Genomic DNA, 13,299 nt, shown 5'->3' on the forward strand with positions numbered 1-13,299 from the left:
CTCAACCATCCTACAATGAACAGCACTTATTCTCCGGCCTGACCTCACCTCCCCCTGGAAGGCAGCCTTCCCCTGAGGGGGATGTTGACAGGGGCCAGGCCTGGCAGTCAGATGCAGCCCGGGCAGCACATCTGAGGGGCACACTGTCCTGGAAGCCTGGGTGCCAGCTGCCGACTCTCCGGCGCACCTGTGCATCCTGCCCGCTTTCAAGGGGGACACCTGAAGTGCCCATTGACTCTGTGTACCCCACAACCTCCCAATATGCTCCCTGCTGTGTAAGCGAGAGGCATTCTTATAAGAGGAGTGGCATCGAGTGGCTGTAACCATGGGCACCAACCCGTCAGGCCTGGCCATCTGCGCTGGAAGGAACCCCAGCACCCCGAGAAGCTAGACGGGTGCACAGGGCCGTCTCCACACAGCCGCCTGCTGCCTGAGCAGCTTTCCCGAAACCAATCAACTTATTGATTTACATCATTTTTTTTTTTTTACAAAAAGAATCATCGAGTAATACATATTCCAGAAAAGGCCCAAAGTCCTACAAGTCATGAGCAATGGAAATGCATTAGCAGTTTTATCTTCACCGATGACCACAGACATTAACTGAGTATAATTTTCTAATTAAGCATAAAAAGCAAAGCCATCACGGCTCCTGGCTCTTTACGGGAAGTTCACCATCAGGGTAGAAGAGGGTAGAAGAGGCCATCCCGGGCAGACAGGCGAGCCCGGGCCACAAGGACATAAACGCTCACACAGCTGCGTGGAGGAAAATGTCCCCCTGCAGACTCGTTTAACGAGGGGTAATTATTCCCGGACAGGCCTTTCCTTGCAACAAAATAAGACAATGTAGCAGCCAAATAGTGGTTTTTTTTTCTTTAAAAATTATCCTGTGGGCAGTAAACAAAATGTGAGATTGCAGTGCTTCCAATTGCAGGAGACTTTATGGTGATAGTTAAGAAAGTGCCAATTTAGTCCTCACATCAAAATCCTTGAGCAGCAACGAATGACGAGGCTTCCTGGTCGCCACTCAAAACAGTATGAAAGCAATGAATCAAAACTATTTTTCCCTAACGACCTGGCGTCTGCCCTCTTTATGTGGAACATTCCCTTCAGTTCTTCTATGTGTTTCAGGGAAGAAAGTAATAAGCACAAAGTACCGGGTCAGTTTAAATGCTTGATTCCTAAGACGAGAATCTGCCCAAACCTTTCAGTGGACAATATGTGAAACACCGGGAATGGGGGACTTGAACATAAATTCACATTCCGGAAAGCAGCCTGGAGAGGAGCATGTCGATAAAAATCAATTGTGAATGCTGTTTTCATCAAATGCGCTTGGAAATAGCTTAAATATAAACATGTAAGAAACAAGGACAATGAAAGATTCTAAATGAGCTTAGCATTCATTTCGCTCCTAAAGGTGTTTGTCACTGAAATTCAGCCCCTGTCACCTAAATGAACCTCCACCCAGCGTCTAAGAGCAGCAGCTGATTACAAAGGTGACTCTCTCACAGCATCGCCAGCATTCAGTGGCTCCCACACGCATCCCCCGCACAATAATAAGACGGCGACTGTCTTGGGAAGGCTGAGGCACATGAGCAAGGCGAGGGAACAAACGTACAGTAAGGTGTGACCGGGGCCTGTGTTTAGCTTGACTGTGATCATCCTAAGTCTCCTTAGCCGACTAAAACGGTGCCTTTTCCTCCTGCACATTTTATGGCCCCGGCTTGTGTTACGCGGGAGCAGCAGGAAAGGGGTCACACTTCACCAACTCTCCCCAGGGGGCCGTCCGGAGCGTCCTCAGCCAGTGAACCGAGTTACTGGAAAGATCTTGGTGATGGACATTACTTTGAATAAAGCACTTTTGATGTTTCTCTTGAAATTATTGTATTTCCTTTGGATTACAAAATATGTTTTATTAACCGGTTAATAGTTAATCTGCATTATTAACCAGTTAATAGTTAATCTGTATTATTAACCGGTTAATAGCTGATCCGCACTATTAACCGGTTGATAATTAATCTGCATTAACCAGTTAATAGTTAATCCATACTATTAACCAGTTAGAAGCTGATCTGCATTATTAACCGGTTAACAGTTAATCTGCACTACTAACCGGTTAATTAATCTGCAATATTAACTGGTTAATAACTAATCCATATTATTATTATTTTTTAAATATATTTTATTGAGTTTTCACAGAGAGGAAAGGAGAGAGATAGAGAGTTAGAAACATCGATGAGAGAGGAACATCGACCAGCTGCCTCCTGCACACTCCCCACTGGGGATGTGCCCGCAACCCAGGTACATGCCCCTGACTGGAATCGAACCTGGGACCTTTCAGTCCGCAGGCCGACGCTCTATCCACTGAGCCAAACCGGTTTCGGCAACTAATCCATATTATTAACCAGTTAATAGCTGATCTGCATTATTAACCGGTTAACAGTTAATCTGCACTATTAACCAGTTGATAATTAATCTGCATTTTTAATCAGTTAGTAGTTAATCCGCACTATTTACCGGTTAGTAATTAATCCACATTTTTTTGGTTAAGGAAACTGAGGCCCCGGATCACATGTCCGGGCTGGGCCTCTGCAGGGACTCATGCCCCAAAGTCTCCCTGGAACCCATCTCGGGTTCAAATGAGACACACATTCTAATATGTGGACAACATGTGAAGAACATTGTGGAGGTAAATCTGCTACGACAGCCCTGAAGTGTTCTGTACTCCAAGGTCAGACAGAAATGTCGGAATTGTTTGTGGGGGTACTCCTGTGATTAGGGCGACAGAAACATCCTTTAAGAAGGAATATCGGAGTCTGCTCATGGTGCCATGTTTCCTCATTGATTTAAATAATGTTAGAGACTTAATTTTTGGCTCAGTCAAAATTAAAAGTTGCTTCTGATACTTTAAAGATTTTAGATTTCTTAACCCATTAGTCAGGTGGTCTGGATAATTTTACATTCCAAACACCTAAAAGCACCTGGTTTCTCATTTAAGGACACTCTCCCAGTAGTATTTTTGGGAAGTCAGCCTTTCAGTAATCCAGGGCAGACGCATGTGTTTCATGCCCCAAGAGCTCTGTCATCCCTTCTTACAAGGGAGCACACCTGTATGACAGGAAATGAAACCTAACTTGAGACGGAACCCAAAGACACGGAGAAGTCAGTCATGGTACAAGCTGCCAATACCTAGATCAGGGGTCCTCAAACTTTTTAAACAGGGGGCCAGTTCACTGTCCCTCAGGCCGTTGGAGGGCCGGACTATAGTTTAAAAAAAAAACTATGAACAAATTCCTATGCACACTGCACATATCTTATTTTGAAGTAAAAAAACAAAACGGGAACAAATACAATATTTGTATTTGCATGTGGCTCGCGGGCCGTAGTTTGAGGACCCCTGACCTAGATGATGCTCTCCCTGCCCTTTCTCATGTGCCTTCCTGGTAGCACTCATCGTGGGTAGGACAAGCTTTTACCGCCCTCCCACCCCCACCCCCCAGCACTGCTCAAGGCAGGGGTGCTGCTGCAGTGACCTACACCCACGACCCAGGGCACCGAGCAATGAGGCTCGGCAAAAGCACCCACCACCCACACCCACCACAGACTCAAGAGCTCAGATGTACCTCCAAGTGGCTCCAAACTTCAGAAAACCAGTGTTTAAAAGTGCAGTATGTGTAATATTGCAGCGAGAAGAAAATGAAAATGACATAGAAACTGCACGTCAGCCCTAGCCGGTTTGGCTCAGTGGATAGAGCGTCGGCCTGCAAACTGCAAGGTCCCAGGTCGATGCTGGTCAAGGGCACAGGCCCGGGTTGTGGGCTCGATCCCCAGTGGGGGGCTTGCAGGAGGCAGCCGATCAACGATTCTCTCTCAGCATTGATGTTTCTATCTCTCTCTCCCTATTCCTTCCTCTCTGAAATCAATAAAAATATATTAAAAAAAAAAAAAAGAAACTGCACAGGCGACAAAAATTCCACTTCACCCAACACTGACTCTATTCCACCCCAATTTAAACCTGGGTCTGTGAGCAAGTGAAAAAGTGAGCAACCTGCAAGGACAAGAGGTCATGTCGGCCCAGTGGGTTTCCACTCAATGGGAATGACAGTGACTGGCCAGAGGGAGGGCTGTTTCCCTGGCTACAGAACCTGCACGTTTTAAAGAATCCATTCCAGCGTCCTCACTAAGCTTAACTGCTATGATCCCAGGTCTCCCTCTGGTGGCGTGGTCCGACCTTCCCCAGGCTGTCCGCGGGAAGTGTGTGCAGTACCTCCGGATGGCCACGGTGAGCGCCTCTGGCGAGCTGGCGCAGGGACAGATGACCTCCTGGCGCAGGCCTTTACTTTGGAAGACATTGAGAAATGCGTCGCAGGAAGAAATAGACCCTGGAGCGGAAGAGGGAATGGCGATCAGGCAGCGGCAGCTATGCCGTTGATTGAAAATATCCCATCACAGAGAGTGCTTTTGAAGTTAGGGTTTAGGCACACATGGCATTAGGCAGCATGGCAAAGACACCTAATACAATTTGTCACTTATGTTATAAGGAAAGATGATTTTCTCACACTTACAGAACTCAAGAACTTACACAACTTCTGTGCCCTATCAAAACATTTGCTGACTGATGGATGAACTTGAGATTTCTACCATTTTCAATATGCATGTTCTAAAGGGCGGGTAAATCTAACCTTAACTCAGCAATTTTCAACCTTTTTCATCTCATGGTACATATGAACTAATTACTAAAATTCTGTGGCACACCAAAAAATATATTTTTTTGCCCATCTGACAAAAAAACAGACACCAAAAAAAAACACGGTATAATTTTGGTTCATTTACACCAGACGGATATTGTTGTGTTGGCTGTTGTCATTTTTAAATTTACAATCTAAGGGAAAAGAGGTCAGTGCCCATGACTAAATAGTCAGGTTAACATATTTTTTAAAATTCCTGTGGCACACCAGTTGAAAATCTCTGCCTTAACTAACAGAAGAAAACTTTAAATTAACTTGAATGACGAGACCTGAGTATAATTACTAGGGACCTATCAGCTAAATAACTTCCTAAAACAAGTTTACCTTGCTCTATATAAGACATGCTACTCTTTAGAGTAACGGGTAAAATCAACTGTGTGTTAAAATAGCTCAGAGGGAAGGTAGAGGTGAGTGGGTGGGAGGGGAGAGATAAACCAAATAACTTATATGCATATATGCATAATCTATAGGCACAGACAATAGCGTGGTGAACACCTGGGGTGGGGGGGAATTGGAAATGGATGCAGGGTAGAGAGGGTCAATGGTGAAAAAGAGGGGATATCTATAATACTTTCAACAATAAAGATGAATTTTAAAAAAAGAAAAAATAGCTCACAATTTATGGAGTTATTTTGTAAATGGAAGAATCATTTATAAAATTAGTACTAAAAACTGTATGTCAGTTCACTTTTGCATATCAGATATTCATTAAGAAAGTATATGCTGCTTTAATTTACAGATATATACACTGCATGGTTTACAAATATAGTCAGAACAAACTTTCTTACATTCAATTCACTTTCATTGACTTTGCTTCTGGCTTACATATTCCTCTCACAAAAAAACAAGCTAGCTGGGGTTTATGTCTCGGACTGAAATATTTCTCAAGTTATATTAACAGTATCCTGTGAAACTGCTAATTAACTTTACCTAGATAATTTTTGCTATAGGATTTGATAATGAAATTTCATTAAAAATGACAAATTAATTTCCTGATCAATAAAACTACTATGGACCATAGAACAATAGTAGTTAACATTTGACAATTTATTACATCCAGAGGTATAAACCAGGGGTCCTCAAACTTTTTAAACAGGGGGCCAGTTCACTGTCCCTCAGACCGTTGGAGGACCGGACTATAGTTTAAAAAAAAAACCTATGAACAAATTCCTATGCATACTGCACATATTTTGAAGTAAAAAAACAAAACGGGAACAAATACAATATTTGTATTTGCATGTGGCCCGCAGGCCGTAGTTTGAGGACCCCTGGTATAGAGGGATTATTTCACTTAGTCCTGAGAAAATCGTATGACTTTTGTAACATTTTCAAAAGAAAGAGAAGGATTTTTAGGTAAAAAGCGACGTTCTCTACAGAAGTGAGAAGTGGAGGCCGCAGGGCTGCGTCTGAAAGTGCCATGCTCTCCGTGGCACAACCATGTGCCTGGAGTCAGTGCTTAGTTCTGTTGGTTATTATTTTGAGACAACTTCTTAACTAAGGTAGAGACTAGGAAAAGAAATCAAAGTGCAAAGAATGAACCCAGGCGGTGAGGACCCTGCTGCCTGCCTTTCCTCGGCTGAGCAGCAGCCGGTGCTTACAGGGGTTGGCGCCATCGGCCACGATCAGCATCCGCAGAGAGGAGAGGTTGATGTCTCTTTGATCCCTGTGTGCTACCAGTGCCCAGTGCATGTCCCTGGACTTAACACAGGCCACTTTTGCTGAAGTAGAAGCAGAAGAAAAGGGAGTTACTATGTGGACCCAGACCGTGAGATGTTAAAAAAAGAACTCATGATAATGGGGCGGGGGGGGGGGCAGGGGAGGGCCACGGGGCCACCCTGGGATGTACCTTTGTACTGGCAGACCTTCTGAATCCAGGAGAGCGGGTTCACCTTCATCAATGAGTATGGGATGCTGATCACGTGCATCATGTTCATGACGCTCTGAAGGCAAGGACACACACAGGTGAGACAGAGGGGCCCACCCACGGACACCAGGCTCCAGATGGGGGCACGACAGGACAGGCGTGGGGCTCATCGCAACGCCAGGGCTGCTGAGTGCGAGCAGGTGGCTGACCCCAGTGCATCTCAGAATAACCCGAGAAGCGACTATCTCAAAGGCCATCTAGTCCTCTTGGCTCCTGCTTTTCCTGATACAGTTAAAGAATCTAAGTCCAAATACTTTTCTTAGGAAACCTTTAGTTGGATGATTATCATTTTTTAAGGTCCATTCACAGTCTAGAACAGGGGTGGGCAAACTTTTTGACTTGAGGGCCACAATGGGTTCTTAAACTGGACTCAGAAGAAGGAGCTGCGGCCGTGTTTCCCGACGTTGCCATGTTAACACTGCTGCTGGTGAAGGAGCGGAGGGGAGAGCAAGAGAACCCTCCGCTCTTTCGGCTCCGCGGACCGGACAGAACAGCCGAACGGGCCGGATCCGGCCCGCGGGCCGTAGTTTGCCCACGGCTGGTCTAGAAGCTTAATTTGTTCTAGTGAATTATACTAACTTTTCTTTCAAAAAATGTATTAAATGTTACCCTGAAATGTCAAGGAGCACTGGAACATGTCTGCATCATCCTCAGTCTGCCATGTAGCCTTGCTAATGTAATCAGGAGCCCTAAAGGATTCATTTCTTTAAAACAAGTAATCAAAACTAACTTTTAAAATACTAAACTTGCCGAAACCGGTTTGGCTCAGTGGACAGAGCGTTGGCCTGCAGACTGAAAGGTCCCAGGTTCGATTCGGGTCAAGGGCATGTACCTGGGTTGCGGGCACATCCCCAGTAGGAGGTGTGCAGGAGGCAGCTGATCGATGTTTCTCTCTCATCGATGTTTCTGACTCTCTATCCCTCTCCCTTCCTCTCTGTAAAAAATCAATAAAATATATTTAAAAAAAAATAAATAAAATACTAAACTTATTGGAGGGGGGATCACTTTGTATAATATATAAACGTCTAACCATTATACTGTATACTTGAAACTAACCCAAAATAATATTAAATGTCAACTGTATCTGAAAAAAAAAAAAGCAAAACCTAATTAAAAAAATAAAAGTTAGTCCCTGCACGCTTTACACCTGTAGGCCTCACACCCTGCTGGACATCATTCAGTCCACTGCACTCAGAAGCTGGAAGCTAAGGGGCTGCCAAGGGGAACACCAGCCAGAGCCCGCTGCAGGCCCGGCCCGATCAGGGTTCTCTCTGCCCCTGCAGGTGGAAGTGGAGGGAGAGGGCGTGGATGCTCTGGAGAGTGCCGGCCTAATTCTGGAAGCTCTGACGGAAAATGGCCACCTACACCTTCCCCGGGAGAAGTCCGTCGGCTGGCCCTTCTCGCTGCAGTTGCTCCCCACTCCATGCTGGGGGTGAGAGCTCTTCCACACATAGAAGGTGCCACAGAACAGTGTGTGTGGCTATCCAGCCAGACTTGCCTTGCTCTAAAAGGTGGCAGCCATAGATGGAGAAACCACTGGTTCCTGGGCAGTAATCCAGAGCAACAGTAAGCAGGTGGAAGACAATATCTATAAGACCCACTCCAGACCTATCGCAGGGCTCTCGAAACCGAGATTGTTAGGAGAAACTCTGATGGCACAATAACAGCAGCTCCGTCACATTATCAAACCACTGTATGGACTAGGTCAGCCGTGGGCAAACTACGGCCCGTTTGAAATGAATAAAACTAAAAAAAAGACCGTACCCTTTTATGTAATGATGTTTACTTTGAATTTATATTAGTTCACACAAACACTCCATCCATGCTTTTGTTCTGGCCCTCCGGTCCAGTTTAAGAACCCACTGTGGCCCTGAGTCAAAAAGTTTGCCCACCCCTGGACTAGGTGCTCACTCAACATCAGGTGCTCACTATTCTCACACAGCATCCTCATTCCCATTGGACAAACAGGAACACTGAGGTTCCAAGTGACTCGGGCAACAAAAGATTCGTTGGCTCAGGTGACTGTCCTGGAGTCACAAAGTTATAGAAGGAAGGGCAGCAGGGCAGTGAGACACATGGGGAGTCACGCAATGAACTGTCTCGATCGCAGAAAGACACTGCTGACCTGGAGCTGTAAACTTTGTCCTATGTGATACTTAAATGCTTTTGTTCTAATAAATTCTGATTTATGAAGAAACAACAAATTCTCCTTTCTGTACTGATGTTTCTACCAATCGTGCAAAAAGAACTAGATTTTACTACCTAAGAAAATATATAAAATTTCAGCATAAGAAACTTAAGAAGAAAAATGGGTGATTAAAAATTCCACTTATAAAACAGACACGGTGAGGGTCTAAGCAGTTATGCTGCACACTTTAAGTGCCAAACATATATCTCTCTATATAAAAGCCTAAGCAAGCAACCGAACAACTGGTCGACAGGTTGATATGATGCACCCTGAACACCAGATGCTCAATGCAGGAGCTGCCCCCTGGTGGTCAGTGCGCTCCCACAGCCAACCTCCTGCAGCCACCAGCCAACCTCCCGGGGCCCCTCCCCCTGGGCCAGCCCACCAACCTCCCTCGACCTCTCCCCCTCCACACCAGTCGCCCAAATTGGCCCTGGGCCCTGATCGGGGCAGGAGACAGCCCCGATCAGCCCTGATCAACAGCCAGGACGAGGGACCCCATCCATGCACGAATTTGTGCGCCGGGCCTCTAGTTAAATAATAAGCTATTATGTCTCTATAAATGTGCCTACAACTTTGAACTGTCATCACTATCAAGAAGCAGCAACAACAAAGAGACGCGTTCTCTATGATGTGTGCTGAATTTTCCTCAAGGGGAGGTCTGTAAAGGAGTTTCCCCATAGCATACTGACACAGGAGATCTCCTCAAGAGTTAAAAACACTGACTCATAGAAAGAAAAATAACTAGAATGCCGTAGCCAAATCAGATGTACGGGCAAGTGGCCCAAACAAAAGACACCGATAGCATTGCTGTGTCATCGTAAGTGCTGACCGTGGGGCGGGGGATCCGGAGAAAGACGGGAGCCTCGGTGTGTGGTTCAGTGACTCGAGCGAGTGGCTGCAGAGACCCAGTGGGTTTGCCAGGCTTCTGGAAGTTACTTTACCTGACAACTCAAGACACCTAACAATGACAACTTGTCCTTATAATGGGAAGAACATTTCCTTGTAGCGGATAAGTATAAAGATCCCAACTCTAATTCTGACATGAGGACAGGCAAATGTCACCAGGACACAGCAGGGCCCAGCTTCACACTTACTGTTAGGATTCCGTGCCAGAGCCCAACGTCCTTCTTGAAATCCAACACGTTCACAATTGTTTCAGCTGTGCAAATAAAAGGGTAGAAAGATTCTTACTTATGAAAAACAGGTACAGAACAAAGGGCAAAGAAAACCCGGCGTCCCACAGAGGTAGCAACAGATGTTGGAAAACGATCATTTCACGGTATCTTTGCAGAAAGTCCGCAGCTTGCAGACCCATTTAAAAAGGCTAGCCTGCCAGGAACTGTTTCTAGACAGTGGATTCTAACATGCACGTTGACAGCAATAGCTCCTCACACCATCGCTTAAAGCGCCTTACTCCTTCCCTTTTTATATACAGATTTCCCCCTTCCCTGCTTTTTCCCCTTTTTTAAAAAGATTCTGTTCATTTCCGTCATGTGTTTTCCCAGGAAACCTGGAGGACCAAGCAGTTTCCAGCAAACACCATACGCTGCACCAAAGAATCTCAGGGGTAGGGCCGGATGATAAAGGAGGCGGGGGCTTTGGAAGGATAGGATGGGGGAGCAGTCAAGAGTTATGGGGGGCTTTTCAAAGGTGGGGTAAGAAAAAGGAGCTAAAAAGATATGGTTGGAACAACTACTACTTGGAACATGGAAGCCACGCTGGAGAGCCAGCTGCCAGCAACACCATGACCGTTCCTCTTGAAGTCACATCCGTCTACTGGCCAGGGCAGGGGGCCCAGCTCCTACACCTCTGCCCAAGGCCGCCCAGTGCTGAGCCCCAGGCACTGACTGATGCCCCGTCTTCCATTTCTACTTGTTTGCTCTGGAGATGCTTGCCAAAGGTTCCTCACTCTGTACCTGACCCTCTATCAGAAAGGATGGGCCGAGAGGCTTTCCAAATAAACATGCTCAAAGGTAACAGTCTCTATTCCATGTTATACTAATATTTTTTAAATCGAGAAATAAGGAGCAAATATATTTACTTTTCCTCTCTCCGACCTCACAAGAGTGACAACCTTGGACCTCTGATTAGGGCAAGGAAACGGGTCAGGAGGTTGTAAGGAATGTTGAAATTAAAATGGAAAACACTGGCGAGTAGGGTGGTAATAATTAGAGACAATGTGTGAAAAAGTCCTGGAAACTAGTTCAGGAACAAAAATCAGCAGAACATCTCACGAGCTAAGTGAAATTTTTTTTTTAAAGGGAGACTACCAGAAGGAAGGGGGAGAGAGAGAAACAGAACAACAACAACAACAAAACACCAGAAAAAGTAAAGCATTTCAGGTTGGAGTGGAGCAACGTGGCCACCAGCTTCCTCAGGCACATCCCCATCACAGGGCCCCTGGCACAGAGGCTCCGGCCAGAGGGTTAACTGGTATCTGGTCTGACCTTCTAGGATCCCAGGTCAGTACTGACACCAGTTCCCTCTGGTCACCCTACCTCTTGCCTCCATGACTATCCTGTCTGGCACATCATAAACACAACTGGTCTCAACTGCGTAGCCCACCCCTGGAGCTCATCGAACCCACGCCCAGAAACTCGATTCAGTTGGTAGGGGTGAGCCGAACATGGGACGTTTTTAATGCTTTCAGAGAGATTCTGAAGTGCTGCCCGGGATGAATACACATGGTATTAATGATCTGTTACGGCCTTAGTAGGGTCCCCTCAAGTTCACAGGTGGAAGCCCTAACCCCAGAGTGACTGAATTTGGAGATGGGACCGCTAAGGGTCAAAGGGTAGGACCTGATCCAGTAGGGCCGGTGTCCTTGTGAGAAGAGGAAGAGACACCACATCTCTCGCTCTCTCCACGTGCACAGGAAAGGCCACGTGAGGACAGAGAGATGGTGCTGCCTGCAAGCCAGGAGGAGGTACTCACCATCAGGAACCAACCTTGATGGCGCCCTCATCTCAGACTTCCAGCCAGCACCGTGGCAAACAGACGTCTGCTGTTCAAGCCCCAGGGCGTGGGGTTTGTTAGGGCAGCCAGAGCTGAGACACTGCCTAACCACGTTAACCTGCACTTGAGTTGGCGCAAACTTATCACGCCTCTTACGGTTACTAGTGGGAACAACACAGTCCCTTGACTGGCCAACACGCATCTCACAGGCCAAGGTCAGGAGTCAGGGTCCTGCAGGGAGGGTCCCAGAGGCTCCCCCCCGCCCCCAACACACCCCACCATACCTTCTGTGTAGCCACACGCCTGTGTCAGAGCCTGGCAATGGGTCAGCAGTGCAATCCTTGTCACGGTCACCCCGAGCACGCTTCCATCCTTGCACGTCTTATACTGAAACAAAATGACAACGTGGGGATGAGTGGGACCAAAGAACAAAGCGGGGCCACCTCCATCAGCTCTTCTGGGTAAGTAAGAGGCGGCAGGTCCTGATCCTGGAGCTGTGTAACCATGGGAACCGCGGGGACTCGGTCCCGCAACCCACACCCAGTGACTTACCTCGATATACGCGGTGTCATTATTTGCATCTTTGATGTGTGGGAACCAGTCTCGAGGAGGTTTAGAGAGATGCTTTGACTCCGTGACAAACCATAATAGCTTTGGCCAACCTTGGAAATAAAGGACAAATTCTTTGTAGGTGAGCGTTTCCCAGAAAAGAGTGGGGAATCGCCTCCCCATTCACGGCTATGCTTCACACCACCACGTGCTAGGGGGAGCCCTGGTGTTTCTGTCAAGTCAAGGACAACATCTTTCACAGTGCAAAAGCCACTGCCGGTGAAATCACGCCGCGGGGGAGGCGGAGAACATGTAGTGTGTTGCCTGGGACATGTGCGTGTGGAAATCGTAGACTCTGGAACTGATTCCATGCAGTTCCATCTTTCCCAGGGAACAGCCCGCCCCCAGAACGGCACTCAGCACTGTCGTACCTTTGAACTGCGGTATCTCCCCCGTCGGGCTCTTCGGTAGTCCTTTGTGGCAGGCGTCGCTGGTCAAGGCAACAGTAACCCCACAGCTGCCAAGCAGGAAGCCGATCTGCTGGCTTCCCGCGTCCTGGGAGAGGGCGACAGAAGAGGCACGGAGACGAGATGACAGTGGCACTCCTGGCAAAACAAGGCCTCACCCTGGGTTCCGGGATGGAACGAACCTCCCTGGACCACCCACGGTTCCGGCACAGACTGAGCTCTGCAGAACTGGGGTTGGAGCCCAGGCTGCTGCTTGCTAGCTGCGTGGGTTTGAATGGGGTGGCGAGCCTGCACGGCCTCACTTTCCTCATCTGCACCGTGGGGCGAAAGGCAGAGCCATCCCACAGGACTGCTGCCAGCGATCAACCAGGAGAGCACAAGTAAGTACTCAACGCGGGGCTGGCACCAAGTGGGTTTCATAAAGACCCTCAGTTCTGTGGACTACGACTGTAGGCCATAAGTATTGGG

The 13,299-nt window shown here is 47.2% G+C and overlaps 1 protein-coding gene across 5 annotated transcripts in view; it reads right to left on the bottom strand.

The window, feature by feature from the left end:
- DIP2C (disco interacting protein 2 homolog C) overlaps positions 1-13,299 on the bottom strand; it is a 376,691-nt gene that overhangs the window by 86,937 nt on the left and 276,455 nt on the right. For all 5 annotated transcript variants that reach the window (XM_059662882.1, XM_059662881.1, XM_059662883.1 and 2 more), the window contains 7 exons: positions 12,796-12,919; positions 12,368-12,477; positions 12,100-12,202; positions 9,955-10,019; positions 6,592-6,685; positions 6,344-6,463; positions 4,265-4,379 (listed from right to left, as the gene is read on the bottom strand). In XM_059662882.1, the coding sequence (XP_059518865.1) occupies positions 4,265-4,379; positions 6,344-6,463; positions 6,592-6,685; positions 9,955-10,019; positions 12,100-12,202; positions 12,368-12,477; positions 12,796-12,919 (731 nt within the window). The remainder of the gene's footprint in view (positions 1-4,264; positions 4,380-6,343; positions 6,464-6,591; positions 6,686-9,954; positions 10,020-12,099; positions 12,203-12,367; positions 12,478-12,795; positions 12,920-13,299) is intronic.

Source organism: Myotis daubentonii, chromosome 1, assembly GCF_963259705.1.
Source record: "Myotis daubentonii chromosome 1, mMyoDau2.1, whole genome shotgun sequence".
Taxonomy (NCBI): Eukaryota; Metazoa; Chordata; class Mammalia; order Chiroptera; family Vespertilionidae; genus Myotis; species Myotis daubentonii.